At 37.6% G+C, this 20,478-nt stretch overlaps 1 protein-coding gene across 2 annotated transcripts; it reads right to left on the bottom strand.

Annotated features, from left to right (window-relative positions):
* Positions 1 to 3,764: 3,764 nt before the first annotated feature.
* Positions 3,765 to 19,557, bottom strand: LOC121367508. Of its 2 annotated transcripts, none has more exons than XM_041491726.1 (13): positions 19,430 to 19,557; positions 17,351 to 17,463; positions 16,269 to 16,391; positions 15,046 to 15,102; positions 14,421 to 14,519; positions 13,678 to 13,742; positions 11,592 to 11,926; positions 10,430 to 10,732; positions 9,645 to 9,761; positions 8,159 to 8,431; positions 7,568 to 7,708; positions 5,892 to 6,123; positions 3,765 to 4,133 (listed from the first exon to the last, which is right to left on the bottom strand). In XM_041491726.1, the coding sequence occupies exons 2-13, from the start codon at positions 17,447 to 17,449 to the stop codon at positions 4,118 to 4,120; spliced, it is 1,860 nt and encodes a 619-aa protein (XP_041347660.1). In that variant the 5' UTR covers positions 17,450 to 17,463; positions 19,430 to 19,557; the 3' UTR covers positions 3,765 to 4,117. The 2 variants fall into 2 exon arrangements, with proteins under 2 accessions (XP_041347660.1, XP_041347661.1); XM_041491727.1 differs by having other exon boundaries at positions 11,805 to 11,926.
* Between the last annotated feature and the right edge of the window lie 921 nt (positions 19,558 to 20,478).

Raw genomic sequence — 20,478 nt, 5'->3', positions numbered from 1 at the left:
CTTTATGTGAATAAGATTGTTGTTATTTCTATGTTGTTTAGGTATGAACACAATTCGTTTAACGATATGACTAGGACTTCTTGACTATATATTCCTGGGTTTATGGGCGAATCTACATCATTCTCGTTATTCTCGCACCGATCCACACGCAGTAACGTTTATTCTCTCCAAAGCAGATCAAGATGGTTTCCAGAAGTTTATGTTTTAACGCCGATCTGTCCCCTCCTCCCCAAACAGGTGACGACGACTTCAACGACGTCTTCTTCAGCAGCTCGTGTCCGTGGATCGATGAGGATTCAAAATACAGTGGATACGGTTCTCCAAACAACCACGTTAGTGAAGAAAATAGACCGCTTTTCTAATTGAAATAGTTCGAGTTTTATTTTTGGTGAACCATCTAAATTTATGCCAAAACGTTATGGTTTCCTTTCCATTTTTTGTTGTTGATAATTTGTTGATATCGATCAGGAATCGATAAAAATAAATTATTTAATACGACATTTCAATATTGTATTTCTTAGTTCAACAGGACCAAATTTTTGAAAGACTATCTATAAAATTTAGTTTATTAACCAGCACCATATTTTGAGTCTATCTATATTAATTATATTTGTTTTAGGCCTTAAATATAGTATTAAACTGCGTCATTTAAAAACATATCCGATAGGCCTATGTTTGATAATCAATTTATCAGATAAATAATATCCAACAGCCACTCATGTAGTACTACCTACATCATCTTTTGGAGAAGCAGATATATCGGCTATTGCTTGTTTGCTTGTTTGCCTGTCCAGTTCATTTATTGGCCAACATAACAACATAAGCGTTATAATATGTGTATATTGATTATATGTAAATTAAAACTTGTTTTATTGTCTTTTATACAGGTACGATTTTGTTACAATTTAATTAATTTGGCCAGAAGGGAACTATTTCCACAAAATAATGTTCCTGGTTATTGCGCAAGGTTGTGAGGTGAAAAGACCCTAAGGCGCATTAATCCCACTGGTACCATTCTGTGGAAAAGCCAAGCTACATGAGGTACGTGGTTATTTATCAAACCATTCTTATTTTTGATCCACCACCTTCCCTCACTTCACCACCTTTAACCTATGGCAGTTTATATGATGTAAGTTTGCGATGTATATGTACATCAATGGTCATTTATGCATTGTTTTAAAACATGTTAATCAGTGTATGCATGTAACTATGCAATATTGTTTCAACCATGTTATATAATGTCTGAAGGTAATAATATGTGTATACAATATAGTTGTGGGTAGGCGTTTGTTCTGAACCCTACGTGAGACCGTTCTTTATCCATCACAAAGACTGGAGTATAAACATATGTTTTGTATACTCTGTGTTACATACTGACATGTCATGTAACTAACTCTGTCATTTTGAATAACGGCCTTTTCATTTACAATCCGCCTGTCTTCTGTTTTGTTTATCATTGGTCTTACAAGCTTGCTCTCATTAGAATCCTGTATAATATAAATTAAACAGAATTAAAATCCATGTAATTAATTTGTTTTACATTTTATATGCCATATTATATAGACAACCTATCTATATTGTTTATTCTATTTACAGAACTACTGCACACCCGTGGACTACGTGCCCATGCTCGACAGGACACACGCTCATGAACTATGTCACTTCCGGTCCCGCTCCAAGTCTTGGACAGCAGGACAGAGCAGACGACGATGTGACCAGCTGCAGACGTTGTGTACGTCGCTGTCGTTCGAATGAAATGCAACAACTTCATTATACTGCATCGACGTCATCGTGAAGTGTAGAGGGATCATTCCGTGTCAAATCACCCAAAAAGAGATACATCTTTAACCTCACCCCCTCAGATTTGTCTACGAAAATTGGGCGGTGGGCCCTATATTTGAACGTCCATAAATAAGTAACCACTGGTCCAATCTTGATGGGAATGGCATCTCTTGAATGGGAATTACCCAGGATTCCAAATCTGCAATTATGTTTTTGGTAGATGTAAGTTAAAGTGTGATGACCTTTTGATCTTCGCTATGACCTTGAATTTGATCTTGTTGCCCTTATGACCTTTAAATGAAAATTGGTTAGAATTATAGCCCAACATCTTTTCTACAAAATATAACAGAACTAGGTGTAATATTCCTCTGTAGTCCACAAAAGCAAATTCAAAAAACCTTTTTCCCATGCAATTTAACTTATGAGCAGACACTGAATGTTCCTGCAATTTCCATTCCAAAGATGCCATTCCCATCACGATTGGACCAGTAGTTACTTATTTATGGACATTTAAACACAGGGCCCCCCGCACAATTTTCGTGATTTTTGCCAAAATTGGCGGGCCGTAGCATCCAAACCGCTGGTCCGGTTGAGCTCATCTTTGAAAATTAAGCTTTTTCAGTCAAAATATCTATAGAAACCCATTGGGTGATTTGACACGGAATGACCCAGAGACGTCATCCTGACATCTGCTATGTTGTGTTGGTGGATGTTTACAGACTAAAACGGTTACTTTTAACTGTTACGTGCATGTTTTGCATGTGTACCATGAAAATGTTGCTATGTTTTTTGTTTTTTTTTTACATTTACTGTGTTCAAATAACGATATACAAGTGGGTGCAAATAATGCAAGGGGGTGTTATTATGTTATGTGACAAAAAATACTGTGAAAATATTATGTCGGCGTATGTTATCTGACAAAATTACTATGTGCAAATAATGTTATGTCAGCGTATGTTATCTAGCAAAAGTGATTGTATTATCTGAATGGAATTATGATTTGTTGAATATGTTAAAATTAAAACCATTTGCTTGTTTGATGTATTAACATTTGGTTTTGGTAACCTGACATTACTAAATGCATAATAGGGCAAGTTAATTTCTGTTAATAAGTACGACACAAATGAACTGCTCATTTACTTCTATTCGGTTATGGGTAACTGTTACCAGCAGCATTCATTTGAAGTGACATTTTACCAGAGTCCTATAGAAGACAATACTACCCAGGGTTCTAGTAGTATCATTTGTTACATAAAACAGAAGAAAGCACACGTGTACATCAGTTATTACTTTATTTAAATAAGAATGACTACAAAGAAAGCACAAATAGACAGAGTTCGACAAATCCGCTAGCCCGACGCCCGTGGCTAGTGGTTTTTAAGTTCGGGCTAGTGAGAAACGCAAAACCACTAGCCCCTGCGGGCTAGTGGTTTCCCCCCTCCTCTCGTCATCGCTCGATCGTGGGTTTTTTATTTTCTTTCTTTCTTTTTCTCTCGGCTGAAATTTCGTTTAATAAATTTGATTGTGACGTTTGTCATCGAATAATATCAACAACGCAATGAGTATATAATAATAATCCACTTGAGCTAGGTCTGCAAACTGCAGTAACATGCTATCTCTACATCGTCACAGTTACAGCATGCATTGTTTACCTTTCCCTTTCAAGTTTCTGGCACAGGAAATAAAGTCTAATGACATGCGTGTTTTGATTGGTTAGACACGTCACGTGGTCGTTAATCTCGCACATGTTTTAGGCTAAAAAATAGTCTATTTAATAGAGCTAAATTATTTACTATAATCTTTACTATTTTACGTACCATTTGCCCATGCACACAATAGCTTCCCGATTACAGTCGCTGTTTAATTTAACATCCAATACTGAAATAGTTGTGAATCCTAAATAAGATTATTGGAGTACAAGTAATTGTGTTAATTACTATACTGTATTATATGAAAAGCAAATACAAGGCAAAGACAAATGCTAACAATTCCATTCACTCGGTTTTTATTCTTAAAAATAATAACTGCAAGACGTACATCCCGCAATTGTGTTATTAATCATCGTGTTGTCGGTTTTTGTTTCCTCTCTGTCACTTTTTGTGTTTCTGCCTCTTTCTGTCTGTGTGTATCTGATCTACGTCTCTCTCTCTCTCTCTCTCTCTCTCTCTCTCTCTCTCTCTCTCTCTCTCTCTCTCTCTCTCTCTCTCTCTCTCTCTCTCTCTCTCTCTCTCTCTCTCTCTCTCTCTCTGTGTGTGTGTGAGGTGTGAGAGAGTTACAAACGTGCAGGAACTGTTTGTGATTGTGTTATTTCCAGTTGTCTTTCCACGATGATCAATCAGATGTCTGTTGTTCTGAAAAAAAATAGTTTTACAAATATTATACTATTCAATAATCGTACAAGAGGTAAAACAAACTAATGATTATAATACATAAGGCTTAATGGTAAACGGGTGTTAATTTGGGATAGAAAAAGTAATCCCGGACACTAAACCGATGACTGCCACTGTAGACACTAAACTGATGACTGCCACTGTAGATACTAAACCGATGACTGCCACTGTATACACTAAACCGATGACTGCCACTGTAGACACTAAACTGATGACTGCCACTGTAGACACTAAACCGATGACTGCCACTGTAGACATTAAACCAATAACTGCCACTGTAGACACTAAACCAATAACTGCCACTGTAGACACTAAACTGATGACTGCCACTGTAGACACTAAACCGATAACTGCCACTGTAGACACTAAACCGATGACTGCCACTGTAGACACTAAACCAATAACTGCCACTGTAGACACTAAACCAATAACTGCCACTGTAGACACTAAACCAATAATTGCCACTGTAGACACTAAACTGATGACTGCCACTGTAGACATTAAACCGATAACTGCCACTGTAGACACTAAACTGATGACTGCCACTGTAGACACTAAACCGATGACTGCCACTGTAGACACTAAACCGATGACTGCCACTGTAGACACTAAATTGATGACTGCCACTGTAGACACTACACCAATGATTGCCACTGTGGGAACTAAACCTATGACTACCACTGTAGACACTAAACCGATGACTGCCACTGTAGACACTAAACCAATAACTGCCACTGTGGGAACTAAACCTATGACTGCCACTGTAGACACTAAACCTATGACTACCACTGTAGACACTAAACCTATGACTGCCACTGTATACACTAAACCAATAACTGCCACTGTAGACACTAAACCAATGACTGCCACTGTAGACACTAAACCAATAACTGCCACTGTGGGAGACACTAAACCAATGACTGCCACTGTAGACACTAAACCAATAACTACCACTGTGGGAGACACTAAACCAATAACTGCCACTGTGGGGACTAAACCTATGACTACCACTGTAGACACTAGACCGATGACTGCCAGTGTAGACACTAAACCTATGACTGCAACTGTACACTAAACCTATGACTGCCACTGTAGACACTAAACCTATGACTGCAACTGTACACTAAACCGATGACTGCCAGTGTAGACACTAAACCTATGACTGCCACTGTAGACACTAAAACTATAACTGCCACTGTGGGAACTAAACCTATGACTACCACTTTAGACACAAGACCAATGACTGCTACTGTGGGAACTAAACCTATGACTGCCACTGTAGACATTAGACCAAGGACTGCCACTGTAGACACTAAACCTATGACTGCCACTGTAGGCTACAAATCAACACTTTTGGCTGAAGCACACCTCATATTACTGTGCCCAGATTCACATTTTACAAACCTCTCTCTACTGATATAGCCATGAGGTGCACGCCTCCCACTTACATCTTTCTTTTGATCCCACCACCTATTATCTTTGCTTGTCTCCCCATAACTCACCGACAGTATTCCAGTGTTCCTGCCCACTTTAATTTAGACTTGGCTCTGGTTATGGCTAAGTCTGAAAACGTACCTTCGACTCTGTTCATGGTAAACAGTTTTCTTGGTAACACGTATCTCATGAGTGAGTGTAAAGTGAAAACGTACCTTGGACTCTGTTCATGGTAAACAGTTTTCTTGGTAACAGGTTTCTTGCGAGTATAAAGTGAAAACGTACCTTGGACTCGGTTCATGGTAAAGAGTTTTCTTGGTAGGGGGTTTCTCACTGATACGATCCAGCGGCTGGTCCGTCTTTCTCTTTACACGTCTCTGTAGTGATTGGTCGGTTTGTATTTCAACATTTTCCCCAGCTGAAGAACTCGCCGAGTTAACTCTATCTGGGATATCACTACATGTTGCGATGTTGTCGCTTTCTGTAGGTACGTTGGTTGTAGCCACGTCGTCGTTTTCTGCAACACAATATGGATTTAATCTCTACTAAAAATGCTATTAACAGAAAAAGTAATTTTGTTAACTTATTAAAAGGAAACATTTTTAAGAGCAAGAGACGACCTTCCAAGTTGAAAAAAACTAACAAAAGACCCCCGATAAAACAAAACAAAACGAAACTGTTAACCAAATTAATGTTAAAAAGTGTGAAGGAAGTTTTAAAAGCTATGGATTCCAAAATGTGACAGTAACTAGGGTCTCCACGAGTACTCGGGTACGTACCGAGTCTAGCAAGGCTCGAGTCCGTTCACAGGACTCGAGTACCCGTGCAAGGAATAGCACTCTCATTTAATTGTGCCATATACTTGCCGCCGGTTACATTACAGGGCCATGAGACATGGAGGGGAAACAGAAGCTGAATATGTGGAATGTAATACAATGGCATTCTTTGGCATCCATGTTCAGCGCTGGAATTAAGATGCATTATGCTATTTTACATTCTTACACACCCGTTGGTAAGAACATCATTCTTTATTCTTGATACACATACTTGTTAATACGTGCGTTAACAGTTTAAAGATGTCCAGGTCAACAATGTCATACCATCCAATGAAAACAAAATAATGGTCGAATCCATCACTCCGTGACGAACAAAATAATGGTCGAATCCATCACTCCGTGACGTACAAAATAATCTGAAATTGACTTGTCTGTGACGCACACGCAAGGGCCGTAAATAGGTTTTCCTTGGAAAAGGCAATTAAATTTATTTTAAAACTCTTTTTTTTTTCAGGATATGTAAGAAATAGAATACAACATTCGTATCCGTTAGATACCATTTATCTTACAACTCGTTTTTTAAAAACGTATTTAAAAACTCGCTTTCGATCGTTAGACACGTTTTAAAACAACTCGTAAAATAAATGTTATCTAACGACCACTTATGGAGTATTCTCTATTTATTCCTCCGTGTCATTATCATCTTCAAGTGTAAGCGTCGGGTACTCGGGTCCGGGTCGACCCTTGGGTAAGGGAGTCGAATATTTTGAACTCGTGGAGACCCTAACAGTAACTCAACTTTAAAACGGTAAATCACTAACCCCAACACCTGCATTACATGTACCTGTGAAGAAAGGAAAGAAAGAAGAAAGTTTATTTTGTTTAACAACACCACTATATCACATTTATTTATTAATCACCGGCTATTGGATATCAAACATTTGGTAATTCTGACATATAGTCTTAGAGAGGAAACCCACTGCATTTTTCCATTAGTAGCAAGGGGTATTTTATATGAACCATCCCACATACAGGATAGCACATACCACGGCCTTTGATATACCAGTCGTGGTGCAGTGGAGGGAACGAGAAATAGCCCAATGGTCCACATGTTTACACATTTAATTAAACGTAGTGCTGGAAGTCGTTATAATGTTCAATAAATTAAACCTGAACAAAGTTTACCTGCTGTGTAGTCAGGTGACTTAACATCATCGTCATCAGTGTCCTCGCCATCATCATCGTCACCGTCATCTGTATGCTGTGTAACCGTCATGGTGCATCCTTCTCCCACCTGACAGTTCACAATGTTACCATGGATACGCACTGACAGCAACAAAAAATCAAATTAAAATAGATTAAAATGTTTTCGACTTGTACAGCATTTTTGTACTTATCTTGTACTTTTAATAACGTGGGTTTTTTTCCTAATGGTTTGAAATGTTCTGCTGGTCCTGATGGTTTTAGTAATTTCAATATGGCCAACAAAAAAGGCTATCTAAAAAAAACAAAGGGTCAGCAACTCTGATATAGTCTTATGAGTGTTGGGGAGGGGAGCCCCCCCTCCACCCCCACCCCCCCCCAAAAAAAAAAAAACCTCAAACCAAAACAACAAAACAAAACAAAACAATAACAAAAAAACAAAAAACACAACCTAAACAAACAAACAACAAACCAACAACAAGAGAAAGCCAGTAACACCGTTGTCTATACTGGAAGTGGTTACTATTTACTGGAAGTGGTTACTATTTACTGGAAGTAATGATAACATCTTACCATCAGTTTTCTTGTAGTTAACGATTATCTGTACGTTCAGCTGTCCTCCCCTGATAAGATCTTTAATCACAGGATTGTCCACAATAGACCTGGTGATGTTATACACAGTTTGACCTGTAGGTGCTTTTAGCTGTACTTCAATGCTGTCGGGTTTCTTCTGAACTCTGGCATCGTCAGGAACCAGGGCAAACAAAGTTTGCCAGACTTTCCGCCGAACGTCACAGTCTCCAGATTCAAAAATCATTTTCGATTCGTTTGATTCATACAGAATCTCTGCAATAAAATATGCAGAATTTCTACATTTCAGTATAAAGAATCTCTTTAATATACAATATGTCACTAATATATAAGATGCGAAATCTTTACAATATGCACTATACAGAATATCTGCAATACAATATATGTAGAATCTCTGTAATACAATATATGTAGAATATCTGTAATACAATATGTAGAATCTCTGTAATACAATATATGCAGAATCTCTGTAATACAATATATGTAGAATATCTGTAATACAATATGTAGAATATCTGTAATACAATATGTAAAATCTCTGTTATACAATATGTAGAATATCTGTAATACAATATGTAACATCTCTTCTGTAAAATGTTGAGTATATCTGTAACACAACATACTCAAGCTAGAATATCTGGTATATAATTGGAGAATAGCTGTAACACAACATACTCCACGAAGAATCTTTGCATGACAGTATGTAGAATATCTGCAATACAATATATAGAATATCATAAATACAAAATCTGTAATATCTGCAGTACACAGTGTAGAATCTTAATAACAATATGTGTTATGTAGAATCTTTGCAATACAATATTAAGAAAATCTGCAAGACAACAATATATATGTTTGCAGTACAGTATATAAAATACAAAGCATCTCTGAAATACAAGATGTAGAATATTTGCAGCACAAAAAAGTAGAATCTGCAATGTTATATACAAATTGTATGCACTATAATATATAGAGTCTGTGCAATACAATATGTAGAATAATGCAATAAAATGGAAGTATATCTGCATGCTTGCAGTACTGTAAGTAATATCTGAATTACAATATGTAGAATATCTGCAATACAATATGCAGAATCTCTGAATTAACATACATATTGGTAGAACATCTGAAATCGTTGAAATAAAATATGGACGTTTTCATTTCGTGATGGTCCTAGAACTACGATTTCTCTGTTAATAACGCGTTTTGCAAGTTAAGGTTATGGCTAGGGTTAGATCTAGAGCTGGAGCAAGAGCTAGAGTTCGATCTAGGGCAAGGGCTAGAGCTAAGACCAGGGCTAAGGATATGGCTGTGGTTAACATAGTTTTAATGTTTTAATAAAACAAGCCTAAGCTGGTCTCAGGTGACAGGGTTAAGGTTAAGTTTAAGGTTAGGAGTTACGTTAGGTTTAGAGAAAGGGCTTGGGTACCGTAGATGAATACAGTGTTAATGCTTTAATCAAACTCACTTATGCTGGGCTCAGAAGCCATTCTTTCAACACGCTCCTCTCCTGATTGGCAGTTTTTGACGACCATTTTGCACTGATCGCCAACCTGACAGTTCACAATCTCACCAAAGATGGACGCTGACAACAGAAGAAATCAAATCGACCATTACACCAGTCTAACCCGGTTTATATGTGACCTGGGGATGGATTTGTGTCTGTGTCTTTTCAATTCCAAACAACAAGTTAATTCACATATAAATAACCTTCCCTTACACCTATGTAAAAACATATTAGACAATTCAAAGTGTTATGTTACTAATGTGTTGCTGTCTTATACAGCACCACGTTGTTACGTGTTATCTGGTCACCAGTTAGAAAGTGAATTTTGTGAATGGTAATAGAGACTGGCTGCTCATCTTTCACAAATCGAATTCCAGTAACAAAATTCTTAATGTTAAATATGTACACAAATACTTATACGATTCGACACGGGTTTACGGTTTAATACCGTTATCAAAGCCTCGCTATATAAGCACGGTAAAAACGTATCTGTAGTAACCTGATAGTTGCTGCTTTCCTAAATGAAGAGATGTAGATTGTTTACGTGCTTGATCATTTTCGCAAGCCGAGGTACCACAACTGAAATGCAGTAGTTATACGGAATGGTACCTTGGCTTGCGAAGATGGTACTTGGTGCGATAAACATATAATAAAAACATGTTTTCGGTAACTTTAGGTAATATATAATATAAAAAATTCATATACTTGAGCAGATACCTGGAAGGGATATACATGTTTTTACTTACTTTGTTGTTCTGTAGAATTTTTAATTTCCAGCTCTATGGTGAAACTGTCTCTTGACAGTCTGTTTAAATCTGCCATCAGCTGTGACATCACAGGGGAGTTAGAGAGACTCGTTATGTCTTGTTGTGTTCCAATCACTCGCAGAATCACAGATCCTTGTTCTATGCCGCATAGTACAAGACCATATTTCTTCAGAATCGTCTCTATCAAGTCTTTCTGATCCATGAACCTCTTCAAGATGACGGCGTCATCTTCATCCGGGTCGTCTGATTTCAGTGTGATGTTTGCAGACATCAGAGTCGGTTCTAGAATATATATATATATACGTTTGGACGTTGAATATACAAAGCAGAACATTTATATTTTATTTGTACAAAAGCAGTTTATGGTATTATGTATTGATTGTGAAATTTTCATTTTGATACATAGTTCACTTTTAAAATGGCACATAATGTCACAAAAGGTTATACCATGCTGAACAATCAAGCTGAAGACAGTGGTTCAAATCTCGTCAAAACTGGCTCGCATATTCATTCATCTTTCACATCTATCACACTCTGCCTATCATTCTCATTAACTTAATATACATACATACATACATACATACATACATATATACATATATATATATATATATATATATATATATATATATATATATATATATATATATATATATATATATATATATATATATATATATATATATATAAACTTTCCAATAATTATTTCTCTCTCGATTTCAATCTGTTTCGATCCTGTCTGTTAATGTCCTGTCTTCTGAGCTTTCCACAGCATCGCCTATCGGTCTCAACATTCTACACAGATGCAGTCTCCGTGTACGACCGTCGATAGCTATAAATTCCGTTTTATCTGATGGGTATTCACATTTACATAAGTGTACGGGTTTCCAGTTTTTGTAGGGAGGGGGAGGGCTGGTTTTTGTTCGAATTAAACAAAAATGCCCGAATCTTGATAACATCATTTATTCATATTAGCATTACTGCATTGCTCTGTAATTTTTGCCAAAATTTGTCGTGTGGATGAGGGGTGGGAGATAACAATGTGAGAAAGAGAGAAGTGTATTCCATTCTGTAACATATGAGCTACAAGAAAAGAGCATGATGAACCAATCGACCACCGTTTAAAGTACGTATAATTTACCCTGACGGACAGAAGGTCTGTTGCCCATGGCGACACTCTGTTGTTCTGCACTACTGGTCTCGTCTGTACGTGATTCAGTCTCGTCTGTACGTGATTCGGTCTTTGACGTGTCTTTTAGTTCGTCTGGTTTTTTAATGGGCAAACAGGTTTCTTCCTTTTGGACATCTTCTTTTGTGGGATTGGCATTCAACGCGAACGATACGGTTGTGTTACCTTGCTTGTTTATGACTATACTGATGTTTCGCATTTCCTTCTCCAGGCTGCTTTTTTGAGCTTTCACCTCTTTGGCGGACAACGTCATTCCACTCATGTAACCATATCGGTTAAGACTATGTCTTGAAAAAAAGAAAAGAAAAAATATTAATGCTACAGTAAGTTTATATACTAGTAGACTTTATACTAGACGTTACTTTTGTATTTACTATATTTTGAATTATTTTCGTACTTATAAATATCTAGTTATAATTCAATCATGCTCTCTGGGATACACGCATCCGCTGTTTGGATGCTCTATCCAACTATCTTGACGCTCTATCCGACTACCTGGATGCTCTATATGTGGATGCTCTATCTATCTATCTTGATGCTCTATCCAACTATATTGATGCTCTATCCAACTATCTGGACGTTCCATCTGACTATCTCGATGCTCTATCCAACTATCTGGATGCTCTATCCGACTATCTTGATGCTCTATCCAACTATCTGGATGTTCCATCCAAGTATCTGGATTCTCTAACTATCTGGATGCTCTATCCAACTATCTTGATGCTCTATCCAACTATCTGGAACCTATATCCAACTATCTTAACATTCTACCGAACTATCTGGACCCTTTATCAAACTATCCAGATGCTCTATTCAACTATCTGGACGATATATATAACTATCTGGAACCTCTTTCCAACTATCCGGATGCTCTATTCAACTAACTGGACACTCTATCCAACTATCTGGACGCTCTATCCAACTATCCAGATGCTCTATTCAACTATCTAGATGTTCTATCCAACTATCTGGAACCTCTGTCCAACTATCTAGATGCTCTATCCAACTATCTGGAACCTCTATCCAACTATCTAGATGCTATATCCAATTATCCAGATGCTTTATCTAACTATCTGGAACCTCTATCCAACTATCCAGATGCTCTATCCAACTATCCAGATGCTCTTCCTAACTATCTGGAATCTCTATCCAACTATCCAGATGCTCTATTCAACTATCCAAATGCTCTATCTAAATATCCAGATGTTCTATTCAACTAACCAGATGCTCTATCCAACTATCCAGATGATCTATCCAACTATCCAGATGCTCTATCTAACTATCTGGAACCTGTATCCAACTATCCAGATGCTCTATTCAACTATCTGGACCGCTCTATCCAACTATCTGGAACCTCTATTCAACTACCCGGACGCTCTATTCATTTATCCAGACGCTCTATTCAATTATCCGGATGTTCTGTTCAACTATCTGGACGCTCTATCCAACTATCCGGAACCTCTATTCAACTACCCGGATGCTCTATTCGTCTATCCAGACACTCTATCAAACTATCCGGATGCTCTGTCCAGACGGCGTCTCATTAATCTTTTTTCTCAGTTGTTAGATCTTAACAACTGAAACCACTAAATGCTATTAATATTTATTTCCGTAGATTTCTCAGTGACTTATTGACGAAAAAGAGTTAGTGGAGCTGGTCATGGCGTTACGTCACGAACTATCAAATACCAAATGTACTGGTGAAGTAGATTCGAACCAAGCCAATAACCGCAATGCACACTTTGTGTTTTTATTAAACAGGCTGAAATCAGTAACGCAAGTTCAAAATACGTATCATGACAACACACTCTTGTTTTTCATCTTGTGTACTAGTTTATAGCACCAGACCTAAATTTACATCAGTAATTTTCGAATATCTTGATTAAACACTTACCTGTGTTTTCATTCAACAAGCTGAAATTCAAATTAGTAACGTAAGTTCAAAAAACGTACCATGACAAACCACCCTTGCATATGTAAAACAAGGCCTAAATTTATCATTAATAAAGACTTTTCAATACCTTGATTAAACACTTACCTATAATGGATGTCAAGCAAGTGAGACCGTAGTTGAATATAGAGGAAAAACGCTTCGTTTATTTTCTGTTGAATACAAAATAAAATGCTAAAATGTTAAAATGTAATATGGTTATTTCAATTGTATATTTTGCACGTATCCATTTGCATCGTCATAATAATTATGTCTGTGGCGAATTTTTTCTAGTCTGGAACTCAAAATATTTTTACAGTTTTATTTGTTCTGTTTATCTGAAGACATCCAAAGAGAGACAAAGCTCCCGACAAATGAATAGATCTGAGTTTGCCTACATCCATACTGCATATATAAATATATTATTATGCAGCATTTTTTATCAGTACAAAACTTTTAAATGTGTTTTGAAATATCACAATTAGCAGCAATGCCAATGTAACGTGGACTGTACTTCGTATGTGCTGTATGTTATGGAACATGAAGAGTTTACTAGTTATATAATATGTAGAGTGCTATATGAGAGTTTGCTAAGTAATATGGAGAGTTGCTATGTATTATGAAACGTCTGCTGTGTAATATAGAGAGTTTGCTATGTAATATGGAGAGTTTGCTACGTAATATAGAGAGTTTGCTATGTAATATGGAGAGTTTGCTGTGTAATATGGAGAGTTTGCTACATAATATGGAGAGTTTGCTACGTAATATGGAGAGTTTGCTATGTTATATGGAGAGTTTGCTATGTAATAGGATAGTTTGCTATGTAATAAGGAGAGTTTTCCATGCCTTACCTTCAGTACTTGACTTTTGTACTCCTCCGTGGACTGATGTCTCAAGCTTATGGAAGCCAGCTGGTTTGCGTTTTCAACATCTTGAAAAATATCATCAGTCTGCAAGCAAGCACCAAAAATAGACACATTGATCAATTTATATTAACAAAATATTTATTGAATGATGCTTCTTGACAGTTAATATATTACGCAAATCTAATTTTTTAATAGGATAAATTAAATGTCCTACATGTTTAAGAGCATAAATCACTGTTTCATGATATAGGTGCTTCACGATGAATGATGTGAAAACTTCAATTCTTGTTTTGTTTATCTGGGGAAATGCGGGGGAGGGTACATGAAGCCGATAAGATTTATTAAAAGCCATCACATTATTAGTGTTGTGCATGTGCGTATAAATGTGTTTGCATTCGTGAGTCTGTGTGCATGTGTACGTCTACGGTCAACAGCAATGACAGATTTTGCGAGTTTACGTTGGAGAATCTGAGAAATCCCTTCGGGAAACTTTGTGACGTTCTGTTGGTAAATCATTGCCCCTCCCCCACTATAATGGAGTTTCTAGATCCGCCACTGAACAGTAATTAAAAATGCCAACAGTAATGATAAAGATATTTCCTTAACGAACCTTCAGCAAAGTTGGAGGACTGCAATACGACTTTGGCGGACTGGACAATCTGTCGATCTGCAAACATCGAAACAAATCAAGGAACATGGAACTGTTTTACATTATTCCTAGTAGAACACACGCCAGGGCCATAAGATTTATCATACTAACTTATTTTTGGACAATGTGAAAATCAAGGAACATGGAACTGTTTTACATTATTCCTAGCAAAACACACACAAACGCCATAATATTTATAATACTAATTTATTTTTGGACAATGTGCAAGTATCAGAAGTTGAAGTTCATAAACATTTAGGCCTTACATTCCAAAAATCTGAAGAATGGGATTTACAAATAAAAAGTATTGTTGCCAAAACCAGTAAAATGATAAACTGTTTGCGTTATTTTAAACATAGGCTATGTAGAAGGTCACTAGAAAAAATATACAGATCATTTATTCTCCCGATTTTCGATTAAGCAGATATTATTTGGGATAATTGTACCCTTCAGCAGGCTCAGACTCTTGAAAATATTCAACTAGATGCTCTGCGTACATTTTACGGTACTGTTCGGGGAACATCTTATCAGTTATTATACACTGAAACTGGCTTCATACCTTTATCAGAAAGGAGAAATCGTCTTTTATGTTATTGTCCTATTTACCATGTGGTTCTAATTATTTTTATTTCAATTGTAACATTTTATTATTTGGTGATCCGAACCGTAGTAACTATGAAAATACCTGCATATTCAAATCTGTCCAGGACTTCATTATAAATAGTAAACGTTTTGAGACCACTTAACCATTCACTTACACCCATTCTCTCTCTCTCTCTCTCTCTCTCTCTCTCTCTCTCTCTCTCTCTCTCTCTCTCTCTCTCTCTCTCCCATTTCTCCTTTTGTTCACTTCATTTGTCTTCGTTTACAAATATCAATTTATTACATTTGTCATCTTGGCTGTATGTCTTTGTATTTAACAAATGTAAGGAGATTTATCATATTGCAATAATTATGTCGACTATTCATTTTATTGATATTTCTCAAGTTAAATTAATGAATCGATCATTATTACAATAATCAACACAAACAATACACACCAACGCACGTACGCACGCGCGCGCAAGCACACACACACACACACAACACACAGGTTGTCTGCCCTAAATCCCTCCCTGTGATATTCAACTTTATATTTCAATATTAGAAACACTGGGCCTTTAACACGACATGTCTTACGTCACCTCATCTTTAATGTCGGACATCTCACGTCTGATCTTTGATATAATATGTTTGCTCATCTCGTGTAACCTCTCAAGGTGTTCTTCATCATGCGTCAAGTAACTCTCCAAATCGAAAAGTGCCTCCTGTAAAACAAAATAAAAATTAAAATTAAACAAATGTCTGATAAAATGTTCATTAAGAGCGAATTAATGTTGTTCAAGTACGCTTGTCGTGGACAATGTCATGGTTTAGGCAAGCATAAGTATGCTTTCTGGTATTACTTATTAAACATCACTATATTCAGATATTTATATGGTTTAAATAATATTTATTGCCGTTAAAAAAGCAACAAAAAAAACCCCAAACAAACAAAAACCCAAACAACAACAACCCAAAAACGTTAGCGATTGGGAGATTGAACAACAGACATTAGCCTATAAGATATTTATATAGCTATAAGTTGAACGTTGAATACGTAGGGCGTCGATGGATTTTGTAAGTCGATATTTTGTTAATAATAGTAACATTATAACTGCTTTTAAAAGTATAGGGTCGTCTGTCTGTCTTATAGAATTGTTTCCTAAAAATTAATGCATAATACAAACCCACCTACTATTTTAATAAATTCGTGTGTTCGCTGTCAAGTATTTTGTTACAGAACACAATCTTGTCGCCATTTTCATGATACCAACTTTTTAAAAGCTGTTATTATAGAGAATAGTGAATAATACTTATTACATCTACTAGATTACTGTTGCTGCTGAGGGATATCAAAGAATGACGTGTCACAAGAAACAAATAAATGTGGATGACAGGGCCGTACCCTGATTAAAATCCTAACGGGGGGGGGGGGGGGGGGGGCACTACTTTTTATAAACACATGAAACACTATACAAATTAAACCCTGAGATGTGTATGCTATTTTCTGGAGTAAAAAAAAAGAAGTGATTCTCGGGGGGGGGGGGGGGGGTCTGCCTCCTCCCCCGGAGGGTACGGCCCTGGATGATTTATTGTAAAATGGTTAAACAATAAACTGACACTTGATATTCCTGGTTTATAAGTCCTTTACAATTTAATAACCGCACAGACAGTAAGTGCTGACCTCTAGGCGTGTTAACTCCTCCTCCATCGTGTGTAGATGCGCCGGTAACTCTTCTGTCAAACTCTCTCCACGTGTTGCATGTTGCTCTTTCTCCGCCATAGCCTACTGATCTACTGAAAACAAAACAACAAAAATTGTTTAGTTTTAACGACTCTACTAGAGTACATTGATTTATTAATCATTGGCTATTTGAAGTTTGTTTTGTTTTAACGACATCACTAGAGCACATTGATTTATTAATCATCGGCTATCTGATTCGTAATTTTGAAATATAGTCTTAGAGAGAAAAGCCGCTACATTTTTCCATTTGTAGTAATGGATCTTTTATATGCACCATCCCAGAGACAGGATAGTACATACCTTTGATATACCAGTCGTGGTCCACTGGCTCGAACGAGAAATAGCACAATGGACCACTAACGGGGATCGATCACGGAGCGACCACGCATCAGCCGAGCGTTCTACCGCTGTGCTACGCCCCGCCCTTTGCTAAAAAGAAGGATTTTCAGAATGCTGTAATTTGGTCTCATGTAAATATTCCGGATTGTTTTGTGGGTTTTGTTATTTTAAAATTCACCATCTTGGATCTTTTTTTAGAGCGAGACGCAGCTCAGTGATAAAGTGCTCGCTTGATACGCGGTCAGTTTAGGATCGATCCCCGTCGGTGGCCCCATTGGGCTATTTCTCGTTCCAGCCAGTGCACCACTACTGGTGTAAGAAAGGCTGTGGTATGTACATATAAAATATCCCTTGCTGCTAATCGAAAAGCGTAGCCCAGATACTGGGTTCGCATCTCCGTAACGGCGCATTCCCAAAAAGAGTTTAACGACACCGACTTCTGTCTCACTAACCACTAACACACTGTCTTGGACAGACAGCCCAGATAGCTGAGCTGTGTGCCCAGGACATAATGCTTGAATCGTAATTGGATAGACACACGAAAATATGCAATTCGTTGTCAATAACACGGTTATCCTCTTGACACTGGATGAGTGAGGGTTTTGGTTTCAGTCCGTCAGTCAACGGTGGTATTTATTAAAAGAGTATTTCAGTTAATTAACAGGGCCGTAGCTAGTATATTTTGTTTGGCGGGGCAAATGAGTAGTTAATAGTCTTAAATTCCTTAAACGGTTAAGAAGAGAATTTTTTCCGGATCCTTTTCTTTTCCCCCCTCCACTAGCTACGGCCCTGATTAACAATACTGGAATATACCTGGCCCAAAATAATTAGTGGGCAGTGAAAATTAAATTAAGACAGCTAAGCAACACAGTGCAACTAATTTGACACTTGTTTATTGGAGGTAGGAGATTGCAACGCGCCTCGTTATCATACTGGGTACGGACATGAAATAAATATATGTTACTGGGTGGTCGTAACCCTTGGCCGAGAGTTACAGAAAAAACGAAACTCGTCGCCGACATATAAGCTACTCTTGTAGATTAGCAGCGTGTTTTATATTCACAAACCGGCCTCGGTGGCGCAGTGGTTAAGCCATCGGTAGGTAAGCCTACAGGGTTCGCAGCCCGGTACCGGATCAAATCCAAAGCGAGTTCTAAAAGGCTCAATGGGTAGGTACCCCCTCTTCTCTCTCACTAACCACTAACCAACTAACAACTAACCCATTGTCCTGGACAGACAGTCCAGTGTGAGCTGAAGTGTGTGTGTATGTGTATGTATATGTGTGTGTGTGTGTGTGTGTGTGCGCGCGCGCGCGCGCCCAGGACAGCGTGCTTGATCCTTAATTGGATATAAGCACGAAATAAGTTGAAATGAAAATTAAATATTCACAAGACCACAGATTTGTTTTGTCTCAGTGAAGCTTCTGTCAAAATAGTCAAATTTCTGTAGAGATGGGGATGGGTAGCCCAGGTACTCTTGACTGTAAGAGAGTTATACGGACATTTGGAATGTTATGATTTACGAGTACTCGCACTAGGAGATGGATTGATACCACTTACCCTCCTCTGATTCCGCCTCGCATGCCTATGGAAAATAATACATGTCCGAGTATATAGCAAAATAAAGACAATAGCAATGACCTATCTGTAATCAAAATCGGACAGTCAGGTAACAACTTACCGTAATAAAGAACTTGAACGTGAAAACGACCGATCGGTGCTAACCTTGTTGTTGTAGTTGTGGGAAAGCACAAGAGGGGAATTCCCCGACCTATTTAAAACTCGGCCAATAACAGGTCGGTAGTGTCATGTTCAGGACAAGCGATGGTGATCGATCGCTACAGTTTTTACGCGAACGTTAGATGAATGCGATGTGATAGAAGATGATGTTACCAGTGAAATTAGAGTACCTATTCCCCTGAACACGTTACTGAGAGAGAGAGAGAGAGAGAGAGAGAGAGAGAGAGAGAGAGAGAGAGAGAGAGAGAGAGAGAGAGAGAGAGATCGGTTCTGATAGACAACATGATCATTTCTCTGACCGAACCCAACCTACTACAATATTACAAAACCACACCTCTCAGATCCAACTGTTCACGCCGATATCCGCCGAGGGTGGAGGTGTGGGGTAGGGTGGGTTTGGCTTAGAGGGGTAATTTTATACCCTAAATAGAAAGTTAGTACGATTATTAAGAAAATATTAAAAGAGGAAAGGGGAATTATTTAATATTTCTGTTGTTTTCTAACATTACTATGTTTGTTTGTCGGTATTAACGTGCTCTATATAAATAAAGATAAAAATCTGACTTGTGTCCTCCTCCACTAGATATTGCGAAACTCGTCTCCCCCCCCCCCCCCCCCCCCCCCCCCCCCCCCCCCCCCCCCTTCAACTTCTGATATCGTTCCTACGGGCCTAAGTTCAAAGACGCTAATTGTTGGTAGCCTCCGATTATAATCAGGAATTGTTTTGTATATATTATTCTATATTGATAAACTGGGAAGCTTACAATAATAAAGAAATTAAATTGGAATGTGTAAAGTCATTAGTATAATTAAGATCAGTATGTCTAGCCTGTAGTTTAATGTCTTTCACGTGAACGACGGAAGCCCTTGGAATTAATTAATCAATGGGCGCTAGTGGAGTCTTTAAACAAAACAAACTTTTTTATAAAAAAAAATATATATCTCTATCATTATAAAACTGAAAGGCGACAGAGAGAGAGAGAGAGAGAG

Source organism: Gigantopelta aegis, chromosome 3 (genome assembly GCF_016097555.1).
Source record: "Gigantopelta aegis isolate Gae_Host chromosome 3, Gae_host_genome, whole genome shotgun sequence".
Taxonomy (NCBI): domain Eukaryota; kingdom Metazoa; phylum Mollusca; class Gastropoda; order Neomphalida; family Peltospiridae; genus Gigantopelta; species Gigantopelta aegis.
The sequence above is the reverse complement of the archived record's forward strand: the minus strand, read 5'-3'. Positions and strand labels throughout refer to the sequence as shown.

What these genes read in the sequence shown, in the direction of transcription:
- LOC121367508 (XM_041491726.1), bottom strand. Translation starts at nt 17,449, where the DNA reads ATGGCGGAGAAAGAGCAACATGCAACACGTGGAGAGAGTTTGACAGAA. An exon ending in ACAAAAGTCAAGTACTGAAG is followed by an intron (nt 13,743 to 14,420) that starts GTAAGGCATGGA and finishes TGTATTCAACAG; the next exon opens with AAAATAAACGAAGCGTTTTT. An exon ending in GGCTTCTGAGCCCAGCATAA is followed by an intron (nt 8,432 to 9,644) that starts GTGAGTTTGATT and finishes ATTTTATTGCAG; the next exon opens with AGATTCTGTATGAATCAAAC.